This window comes from Schistocerca piceifrons, chromosome X (assembly GCF_021461385.2).
Source record: "Schistocerca piceifrons isolate TAMUIC-IGC-003096 chromosome X, iqSchPice1.1, whole genome shotgun sequence".
NCBI classification, from domain to species: domain Eukaryota; kingdom Metazoa; phylum Arthropoda; class Insecta; order Orthoptera; family Acrididae; genus Schistocerca; species Schistocerca piceifrons.
The window spans coordinates 323,431,350-323,443,535 of NC_060149.1; the positions used below are offsets into that span (position 1 = coordinate 323,431,350).

Sequence of the window (12,186 nt, forward strand, 5' to 3'; positions counted from 1 at the left end):
TGATGCTGGTGCAAAGGATTCAGATGGCACAGGCTATGAAGCAGTCACTGAAATGAAAGAGGTCATGTTGGGCAGTACACTCAGCAACTGGGTGGTTCAGCTGTTTCTTGGCCACAGTCGGTGGACATTCATGCTGACAGACACCATGTTGGTTGTCACACCTATGTAGAATGCTACAGTGCTTGCAGCTTAGCTCTTAGATCACATGCATCTCATCTCTGCTATATGGTGGGTAGCAACTACACTTTTCATAATATAATCTACACTCTTAAGTGGTTACAGAGCACGAAAGTATAGAAGAACTACTGTAGAAATGTTGTCGAAAAAGAACTATTACAAACAAAGTCAGTATTTTCACATAAAACTGTGTAGTCAGTATATGAATGTAAGGCAGGAGACGTAAAAAGACGTGGTAACACTTATTGATTTCACCCCACAGGCATCACAGAAATGGAATTTCAAGTTTCTGTGAGACGCCACCAGTAGTCTTGTGGGATCTGGCAGAGCCAATGATGCATGCCTGCTGAACCTCACCTCCAGCGGCTCAGTGCCACGAGCACCCTCTGCTGCCACAATATAGGATGGCTGGCGGCAGCCGATCAGCCCAATCACACTCGGAGCCACATCGCTATATGAAACGACGCAGCCACTGCCTAGTCGATACCATAATTTGTGCTGTAATGCAGGGAGCCTCTTCCTTGTGAATAGCATGAGCTGGACTGTTTCTTGTTGCACCAATTGTAGTGAGTGTCCGTACATTTGGAGAAGTTAGTAAATCTGTTTGCTGTGTTACTTGTTCACTAATCATTTCTGCTCCTGCAGAACTTTCCTATGATGACAGTTGCCACGCCTCACTGTAGCCCACCTCTCCTTACCACTGTGTACTAAGTCTTACACAACAAGGTTTGAATGTCTGATATTCTAGTTAAACTTACCTGTAATTTCCTTTACAGGAAATCAACACTACATATCTGGATGTGATTAACCATGAAACAAAGTTAACTATGCCATGTTTAAACTTTGTTTGTTCACAGGAAACTTAATTTCTCAGGACACCAACAAAGTAAGTTCAATTTAGTATGCTAAGCTTGACGATGAAAACAAGATTTTCTGAAGCATATACATAAGAGAGACAGTAAAATATCTCTAATATATGCTTGTGAACTGAAAATTCACTGTTACCAAGGATGAAAATGAATGGAGAAATTACACTCCTATAATGTAAAAATCATGTTTATTCTATTGTGCACCCACCAGATCAGACAGTAGATATAGCAGATTAAAAGTGGTTTCTAAGAGAAACATTTCTAGACAACAAAGTGAAACTAACCTTTTGCTGGTTCCCGGAGTACTAAGGTTATCAGTCTGATATTGCCAATAACTATTTCCAGTTTGCTGGCCAACAGTTTCAGGTCTCCAACCTTCATAATTCTTTGATACTTTTTCAACAGAGTCCTCTATTTTATCCAACAGGGATGACCACTCAGATGTAAAATGTGTGAAGGCATTTCTGCCTTGCCCTTAAATCACAAAAAATTAAATTACAATTTTTTTTTTTTTTTTTACAAGAATAAAACTATGCTCCAGTTATGACCCTGAAGTCTCACCATTGTGATTCTGACATTGTCTGTCCACTTCTGTGTCTGGAACACCATCAGTTCCATTTGGAGTGTCACTTACGCCAACGTCTGCTAAACGCATTTTATCAATCTCACTGAATAAAACAGATTCTTCACGTCTACTGTGATGGTATGAATCATTTTGCACATCATCCGATGTGGTGGGTATCTCTTCAGTTGTTTGGTCTTGACTTGAACTTCCATCATCTGGACTGATGCTTTCTGAGCTATCATCAGTAGTGTAATCACTGCTATTGCTTCCAACTCCATTGACTTCCATCATATTATCACTTTTGACTGGAATGTCCATTTTGGGTCTCTCAATGAATTTCGGTGGTTTGAACTGAAATAAATTTCCAGTTTACATTAATATATTATTCTTTAAAGGCAAAGTATTTCCATCACTACAGAAAAACAACAAGGAGGTTTTAAATGACTTTCTGGACAGTCACTTAGCAATTACATCACACTAACAGTCTACGTAACCTAAAGAACTGTGTTCTGCCAAACATCTTACTGACATTCCATAGTTTTGAACCAAGCATTATGTACTCATAAGCTTACAATAATTATACATGCACAACACTTATATGAGGCCAGATATATTTCCCACTAACTTAATAACACAATAAAATGTGAACAGTTATCAAACATAATTTTCTCTATGGTGTATTAAACACTATTCAAAATTAATTTTATCTCAAATTATTGTTATTGTCTATCTTTAGCTTCAGTTCACTGTAGAGGCGATACAACATTTTTATTAACATATTTGTCCCTTTTCATATCAGAATAGCACTAAGCTGTGAAATGTTTATAGGTCATAATTATCCCTATGGTTAAAAATTTTAATGACACTGTCATTCTCAAATTATAACTGCTTAATCGTAACCTTCCCAATAAAATAAACATACGCACACAGAACAAGTAAGTCATCTGAGGAGAACATATGCTAACACCACCTCGCACATGCCATGTAAAGCAGAAATCATTCAGTGATGACCACACCCCCTACAGCTACCAAACTGCTGAATTTCATCTGCTGCACAAAACAGTCTGAGGCATTTTCTAGCAATACGGTGCACTAGTGTCTGTCGAACCAGAACCTTACACGTGCAGTCCAGTAAATACAGCTATCATCATCTTGGATGACAGAAGCATCCACAGGATATTTACTGCAAAAATTTAGAAGACAGGGCAACACATGGTCTCCAAGAATGTTGAAATTAACATCCAATGCCACATTCACAGTAACCTAAATGAATCGGCCCCACTCTCGGTACGATAAACACACCCAAAACACCAAAGAAACACCTCCAGCCTGAACTACACCCACCATACACTGAGGGCTAAAGAACTCATTCAGTTATTGGTACATTCAATGAATTACTTTATTTCAGAAGAGGAAAAATCATGAGATAACTGATCACATTACATACCTCCAGTCAGCTACTATCTAGTTTCTTTGCTGTTTGGTTCACTGAAGACATGCAGTTGTGCGTCACTGTGACTAACAAACTTTTGCAAGGTACTCCGGGTCAAAATGCCATTTCGTGCAGGCCCCTTCACAATGTATGCTTGGAAACTGATTGAGGTAGATTTGCATTCATGACAGTAGCATATCTTGCCTGGTTTGAAACCTATTGTCAGTGATTAGGTGTGACACCCATCTCCAGGCCCTGGCAGCTGAAATCCCTGTTCTTATGCTGTGTTGCATGGGTATAAGCGATACACCATTCCTTGTAGACGAGTTGACATGGCAACACATCGGGCCATTTCATTCGCATCACAGTCACATGCACAGCGAAACTCCTTTCTGCCATTTGGTCATGACTGCAGATTAACCGAACTTACTGCACTGACTCCCAACAACTAACTGGCATACACACGCTATTTTATGACATAACATATCGGCAGCAGTGGAGGATCATATGGTCATGTGGCACCAGTTCCGTATTATACAGAGTGTTCCAAAGCAACCAATGTGCTCTTTTAAGGAGGTGACTAATGTTGTCCAGTGAGCTTACACCCTTAACAGCACAAAAAGGGCTAACAGGAAACCAAAATACATTGTAAGTCTTGTATAGCCCAATACAAATAAATGTGATGTCAGTTTTTTCAATTTATTCTAGTGACAATGAACAGTCACCACTGCTGTCCACTATCCCAGAACTATCCCCTAATCCCTAAGGAGTCTGTCCAATCAATAAATTTATTATTGAAGTTCGGAACACATTAGGAATAATACTGTTAATATGAATAGCCTGCAAGTCTTGACTGACAACATACATAATCTCATTTCAGCACTTACATTAGCAACAGCACAAAGCCAGCAGAATCCTAATAATATGCTAAAATCCTCTTTATATGAATGCATCACCTCCCAACAATATGACTAAATAAAATATACTTTGGCTTCCAGCCATGTCAACTGGTTATACATCAAATTTTCAGCGATGTGCTCCTTGGCCACTTTCAAGTTGTTGGTGATGTTTGGTTTGTGAGGCGCTCAACTGCGCAGTTATCAGCACCCATACAAATTCCAAACTTTTGCTGAGCCCAATCTCACCACTTTCAGAAATGATGAACAAACGATGAGGACAACACACCCTGTCATCTCAAGGCAGGTGAAAACCCTTGACCCCGCCAGGAATCGAACCTGGGACCTCGTGCTCGGGAAGCGAGAACGCGACCGCGAGACCACGAGCTGCGGACATCACTTTCAAGTTAATAGACTCTTGCGTGGTTGTTGCCCACACCCTCCTATAGCTGTGATATTGGCTGCACCATCACTTTAGTTCAGGCCATCAGAAGAGAAAGCTGAACAGTGGAAGAACTACACACAAAACTACACAAGGAGAATTAAAGGTAAAATTACAGAATGGAAGGAAAATAAATGAAGATAAGATGAGAGATAGTGTGAGAATAATTTGACAGAGCACAGAGACACGTGTTTAACCAAGGGCCCTAGAGATAAAACATTCCTTTAGAATTATTGAGATGCTCGGGGAAGCCCATCATGACTTAATTATTTCAGCTGGTGAGCATGATATACGAGACAGATGACATACCCCACAACTTCAGGAAGAATGTAATAGACAGTCCAGTCGCATTAATGTGACCAGCTGTCAAAAGCCTGAATAACCACCTTTTGCACCATAGAAGTGCAGGAAGAGCATCAATGAGGTTCCAGAAAGTACAAAGAGGGCTGTGGAGCTATTCTGACTCCAGTGGCATGGCCAGCTGTGATATATTTAATCGCTGGGGATACATGGCATCAACACAACCCAACTTGATTGGGTTTAAATCCATGGAGTCTGGTGGCCAGGGGAGTATGGTAAACTCATCCTTGGGCTTTTTCATCCCTGTACGTACACTGCGAGCATTGTCTTGCTGGTAGATGCCACCATGCTGAGGAAAAACAAAATGAATGTAAGGGTGGACATGGTCCCCTAGGAGAGATGCATACTTTTGCTGTTCCACTGTGCCTTCCAGAACTACAAGACCACACAGAATGCCACAAAAACATGCCCCAGACCATGGAACTTCCTCCTCCAGCCTAGACCCTTCCAATGACTGTTGCAGGGCAAAGGCCATCTGTGCAATGGAGAATAAAATGTGATTTATCTGAAAACGCTTCCTGTCACCACTCAGTGGTTGTCCAGTTGTGGTTTTGGTATGCAAATTCCAGCCTTCATCACTGATCAACAGCAGTCATCATGGGTGCATGAACCAGGAACCTGCTGTGGGTACCCATATGCAGCAGCATTCGTTTGGCAGTCATCATGGAGAGTCTGTTGGTAGCCCCTTGATTCATCTGGGTGGTCAGTTGCGTAACAGTTGACCACCCATTTGCCCATACACATCTCCGCAGTCATCACTCGCACCTACCATCTATGGCCCACAGTTGCCTCAATGCTGGTTCTGGGTGGCACCATACTACTTTGCTTGGGTAGCTCAGTCGGTAGAGCACTTACCCGCGAAAGGCAAAGGTCCCGAGTTTGAGTCTCGGTCGGGCACACAGTTTTAATCTGCCAGGAAGTTTCAGTTTACACACTTGGCCATTTTGGAAATGCTTCCATCTGCGGGGCCCAAAAGTCAATGATCATGCCCTTTTGAATGTCATGGAAATCACTCAGTTTCTCCATAATAACAATGAATTGACCATTTTCCACATCCCCCTAAGTACTGCTAGTGCTGCCACTTGCCATGTGTGGGTAGTTACTACGTGTTGACATCTAACATAGGTTATGGTCACAATGTGACTGGACTGTGTAACTGCAATTCCACAGACAGCAGCAGATGTGAATACTGCAAACCTATCAATTTAAGAAGTCATGGTTTCAAAATACTGAAATTATTTAAACCAGAATGGAAAAACTGATAGAAAACCTAATTTAGTTCCAGAGAAATTTAGGCAACTTACAATTTATCTCAGATGACAGGTTAAAGAAAGACAAACTTGTGTTCATGTTACTTGTAGATTTAGAAAGAACTTTTCACTATGTTGACTGGAATATATTTTTTGAAATACTGAAAGTAGCAAGGATAAAATACATGAAGCAAATGGTTATACACTATTTAAACAGAAACCAGATTGCAATTTTGGCATGGAAGCTAACCCATAGTTGAAAAGGGAGTGAGACAGGCCGGTGCTGAAGGAATTATATTAGGAAATGAGAAACTAAAAGTAGTAAATGAAAAGCAAGAAAAGTTTCTGAAAAGAGATATTTTACCATCTAATATAAATGTGTAACCAGTCTTTTTAGAGGTATTTGGAGTGTAACCTCAGAGAAGTGAAATGCAGATGATCAGTTTAAGCAAGAAGAAAAATAGGTTTTGAACTGTGGTGTTAGAGAAGAATACTGAAGAGTTGATGGATAGAGTGAGTAATTAATGAGGAGGCACTGACTTTAATCAAGGGAGAAGATAAATTTATGACAACTAAACTGAAAGACATATTTGGTTAACAGGATACACGGCATCAGACACATCCATTTTGCAATGGAAGGATGTAAGTTGGGGTGGAATGAGGGGCAAAATTTTTAGAAAGAAACCAAGGGATGAACACAGCAAGCAGGTTCAAATGGATGTACCCTGTAGCAGTTATCTAGATAATGTGGCATGCACAGGATACACTAGCACGGTGAGCCACATAAAACCAGTCTTCAGGTTTAAGAACACAACATAATCTGACAAGCCATTATCCATTTTTTATCATGCTGTATCCAGCAACTAGAGAAAAATGTATTAAGATATTGCCTACAACAGTGCTGCTGTTTCCCTGAACTCTAATTGGCATGTACATTTCCGCACCACATTAGAGTCAACTAATCCATTAACATTCTTTTCTCTGGGGAATCAGTCAAAATTTATAGCTAAATCCCCACTCAAAATCAACTTCATAAGAACCAAGCCTAGCAGTGCCAAGTCTAAAGAGAAAAACTCTGTAGTCTAAACTAGCAGATCTGTAGTGGCCTATAATGAATTAATTTGACATATGTCTACTACACCCTTCGGCAAAATAACTCCTTGGATCAAAACCAGGTAATACGTATCCATTCAAAGGATGCCTTGGTGTTTCTTATCTGCATAAATCATGCTCTGAGATACAAATTGGGTCATTATAAAGATTTGTTAACAATTCATCTAGTTCAAATTTCATTCCTTTAATATTTTGATGAAATGAGCTTAATGTGCATTCTGATCTGCATTCCCCTTTATTGACTTCCACCATTAACGGAACCTACCGTAAGCAGGGATACCTCCTGCCTGCCTTTATCAAAAACAGTTTAGCCCTGTTACACACTATCACCCAAACTAGGACTTGAGTGAGCCGAAGTTCACCTACTATACTGTGACTTATGAGCATCACCAACCATTCCTTCTCAACCCTATTCTGGTTTTAGCATACCCAGACACATGGATATTCCCAAATGGCACCACTAACATATATGCCTTGCCAGCTGTCAAGAGCACTCAAATCCCACATTAACTAACCTCACAGCAGTCAAAACGGCATTGATCACAATGCCAGAACAGCTGTAAAGCGAACATTAGTGGGCTGAGTTTGAGCAGAAATCCTGTCACCACCTAAATCATAAGCAAGACTATTCCCAGTACCTCTCAATACCAGAGTATCTTTAGTGAGGTCTTTACACAAAGCACTTAAAATGTAAACCATCTTATGAGCCCAGCCCTTACAGGGAGTAGTACATGATTAAGTACCAAAAATTGATTTTTAAATTTGACTTAAAATTTCTCCATAGTTTTCTGGACAAGAGAAATTTCACTTCCAGGAAGTTTGACTGAAAGAATAAGCAAAATTAAAAGATGAAATCTTGACTCTGCAGCTGAGTGTGCACCAATATGAATCTTTCTGACAGATTAAAACTATTTGCCGGACCAAGGCTCTAACTTGGGACCTTTACTTTTCGCAGGCTAGTGCTCCACTGCTGAGCTACCCAAGCACACAGCTTCAATTCTGCCAGTATCTCATCTCCTACCTTCAAAACTACAAAGAAGCTCTCCTGCGAACCTTGCAGAACTAGCACTCCTGGGAGAGGGCAAAGGTCCTGAGTTTGAGTCTCAGTCCAGCCCACAGTTTTAATCTGCCAGGAAGTTTCAAAATTAAAGTTTACAAGTGACTGCACATGATACCCCTGTCACGCAGACAGCTGTTACAAACAGAATTTGCTTCTCTCTCTCTTTTTAAGGCATTTATAGTCTCTAATGTTGGCTAACCTGTGAATAGATCACAATTGCTTCACTTTCGTTTATACAGAGAGTATACTGCTCTGCTGCTACGAGTTTGTTCACAGTGAAGTAACTGTGCTCGAGTTTTCTTTTACTTCAGAACTATGAGAAAAATTAAAAAGCTTGGTGTTAAACATAATAAATTCTATGTAAATCAGTTCACCAAACTGATTAGCTCTGCTAATACAGACACAGAATATGACATACAAGGGCTGTCCCAGAAGTACCTGACCTGACGTATAGATAGTAGTACTTTCAAACAAATTACTTTGGTAGGCAGTTCCAACTTTATAAAGCTTAAGTGTGAAATTTCTTTATGTTAGGTTGTTCAGTATTTGTAGGACAGTCATCAACAGTGAACTTTCTCAGTGAATTTGCATTGGTCATCATTATGGGATACAACACTTTCATTTGAAAAGTCTTAGCCAACTAATACTAAAGATGAACTGAATTCTACTCAAGGAGTCTGCTCCTTTGTTTACAATGGTAAAATATTAAGTGGCTGAATTTAAGTGAGGCTGCATGAGCTGCCAAAATGAACATCGCAGTGATCAACCAAATTACATGACCATGCCAGAAATTGTGAATAAAACCCACAAAATGATACAGGATGACTGTCGATAAAGTGCACGAGATAGCACAAATTGTGGGCATTTCAGAAAGTGCTGTAAATCACAAACTGACTGAAAATTTGGATATGAGAAAGCTAAGATAGGTGCCACATTTACTGACAATGAAACAAACTGCCTCATGAGGAAGTTTCAGTCGGGGTTTGGTAATGTTTCACTGCAATAAAACCAAGCTGTGTTGATTCGTAAACATGGATGAAGCATGGACCCATTACATCACACCTGAGATAAAGGAACAGTCAAAACACTGGACTGGGGTATCAGTTTCAAAGAACACAAAGACAGATCCATCTGCTAGCAAGGTCATGACATCAGTTTTCTGCGATGTGTGTGGGATAAATTTCATTGCTTATCTTCAAAAAGAAATACTGACCGGTGGTGAGAATTACAGAAACTTACTGTAGTATTAGACTAATTAAATCAACCAAAAATGGCAGCATTAGTGAAAAAGTTTTGTTTAATCAAAACAACGCACCAGCTCACATACCCATTATTGCCACAGCCAAATCAACAAGTTCAAATTGCTTCCTCAAGCACCAGATTTACCCCCTTCTGGTAAAAGCTTTGCCAGAAATGAAGAGATGGAGTCTGCGGTGGATGGCTATTTTTCGGGGCTCGACTTATCACTACAAACAGGGTAGCAAAGTTATTTAACATAGTTGGGTGTAATTTATCAAGCTGAAAGACTTTTTCCAAAATTTGTGTTTCCTTTGTTACTTCTGGGCCAGCCCTCTTAACACTTTCATCTGTTTTAACTCCAACTGCTTCCACACAAAAACTAAAATTTATGGACAGTGGGCATGACAATATCAATGAATATAACAAAACAAAGATGACAACCAATGAGCCAGGTTGCGCAACTGATGAATTCTGTACTATCTACATTAATAAACAAAGCTTGGTAGTGTAAGGATTGTGGTAATAGTGGAGGTCTGAAGGCAGTCGAATATCAATGAATATAACAAAACAAAGATGACAACCAATGAGCCAGGTTGCGCAACTGATGAATTCTGTACTATCTACATTAATAAACAAAGCTTGGTAGTGTAAGGATTGTGGTAATAGTGGAGGTCTGAAGGCAGTCGAGGAGGTAAGTGGTAGACATATTGCAACAAAACTATTTTATTTATTTAACCTGATCTGATTGAGACTTGTCTGCAATTTTTGTAAGGTAAAAGGATGCTATCATACATGTGGTTTATCTAAACGGAAATTGTATAACTAATTGTTGTGGCGTAACAAGCTAGTTACGCCACACTGAGAAGGGAGCCGAAAGAAAGGCACGCGTACACACATGCCGACTGGCGTGAATTCTGGAACAGGATAGTATTGAATGGTAGCAAGAAAAGTACGTAGCTGCTTTATACTTAACTTTTAATCTTTGTTGGTTTACAACGTTCTTCGTGAGACATTTATACGATAACTCTCAAACTAGGTAAGGCTAATGGCGCCTTGCTAGGTCGTAGCCATGGACTTAGCAGAAGGCTATTGAGACATTTATACGATAACTCTCAAACTAGGTAAGGCTAATGGCGCCTTGCTAGGTCGTAGCCATGGACTTAGCAGAAGGCTATTCTAACTGTCTCTCGGCAAATGAGAGGAAGGCTTCGTCCGTATTGTCGCTAGCAATGTCGTCCGTACAACTGGGGCGAGTGCTCGTCCGTATCTCAAGACCTGCCTTGTGGTGGCGCTCTGTCTGCGATCACCCAGTGGCGACACGCGGGTCCGACATGTACTAAATGGACCACGGCCGATTTAAGCTACCACCTAGCAAGTGTGGTGTCTGGCGGTGACACCACACTAATATTAAAATTGCTTATGCTAAGAGGTGTATAGGTAGAGGGTAAGGAGGTGTACTACTCTGTGCTCTTATGGACTTACCTCCCCATGCAATGTTTGATATGTACAATAAAGTAACTGTACAGACTTTAGTAGAAGTAGCAAATGACAGTATGAAAAGTGTAGACATGAATGGTGGCAATACTTGCATCACTGTAGCCCTGGATGCAGCTCAGTAACAAAGAGGCCATAGTAATCTAAATGTTGGGGCGGCAGCGACAGTCTTGGGTAACGGTGAAGTCACTGATGTGGAATGTATTACGAAGTATTGTCATGGCTTTAATAGTGGAACTATGAATCATACATGTTTGAATAATTTTAGTGGTTACATTGAAAAGGTGGAGTTACTGAAGGCGTTTTGGAGATATTTCACTTATCACTGAATATGGAAGTAAATAAGAATATAAAAAAGGGAGGAAGGTTTATCTGTTTACCAAGAGTAATAGGAGGCAGATTTCAGACTACCCAACAGATCAAAACGAAAATTTCTGTTCCGACACTGACAATGTTGGGTGTTTATGGAAAAAGTTCAAGGCAGTCGTAAAATGCGTTTTAGACACGTACATGCCGACTAAAACTGTGAGGGACGGGAAAAACCCACCGTGGTTCAACAACAAAGACAGCTTCACTGCAAAATTTAAACGCAGCCAAAACCTCTCAGACCAACAGAAGCTAAGCAATGTCAAAGTTAGCATGAGGAGGGCTATGTGTGAAGCGTTCAGTGAATTCGAAAGTAAAATTCTATGTACTGACTGGACAGAAAATCCTAGGAAGTTCTGGTCTTACGTTAAATCAGTAAGTGGATCGAAACAGCATATTCTGACACTCTGGGATAATAATGACATTGAAACAGAGGAAAGTCCACTGGACCTGACGGGATACCAATTCGATTCTACACAGAGTACGCAAAAGAACTTGCCCCCCTTCTAACAGCCGTGTACCGCAAGTCTCTAGAGGAACGGAGGGTTCCAAATGATTGGAGAAGAGCACAGATAGTCCCAGTCTTCAAGAAGGGTCGTCGAGCAGATGCGCAAAACTATAGACCTATATCTCTTACGTCGATCTCTTGTAGAATTTTAGAACATGTTTTTTGCTCGCGTATCATGTCATTTCTGGAAACCCAGAATCTACTATGTAGGAATCAACATGGATTCCGGAAACAGCGATCGTGTGAGACCCAACTCGCCTTATTTGTTCATGAGACCCAGAAAATATTAGATACAGGCTCCCAGGTAGATGCTATTTTTCTTGACTTCCGGAAGGCGTTCGATACAGTTCCGCACTGTCGCCTGATAAGCAAAGTAAGAGCCTACGGAATATCAGACCAGCTGTGTGGCTGGATT

The 12,186-nt window shown here is 40.5% G+C and overlaps 1 protein-coding gene across 1 annotated transcript in view; it reads right to left on the reverse strand.

Annotated features, from left to right (window-relative positions):
• The window catches only part of LOC124721744 (probable E3 ubiquitin-protein ligase makorin-1), a 122,934-nt gene that overhangs the window by 95,949 nt on the left and 14,799 nt on the right, over nt 1-12,186 (reverse strand). Inside the window, exons 2-3 of the mRNA XM_047246847.1 lie at nt 1,608-1,962; nt 1,331-1,520 (exon numbers count right to left, since the gene is read on the reverse strand). Of these exons, the coding sequence (XP_047102803.1) occupies nt 1,331-1,520; nt 1,608-1,929 (512 nt within the window). The 5' untranslated portion in view covers nt 1,930-1,962. The remainder of the gene's footprint in view (nt 1-1,330; nt 1,521-1,607; nt 1,963-12,186) is intronic.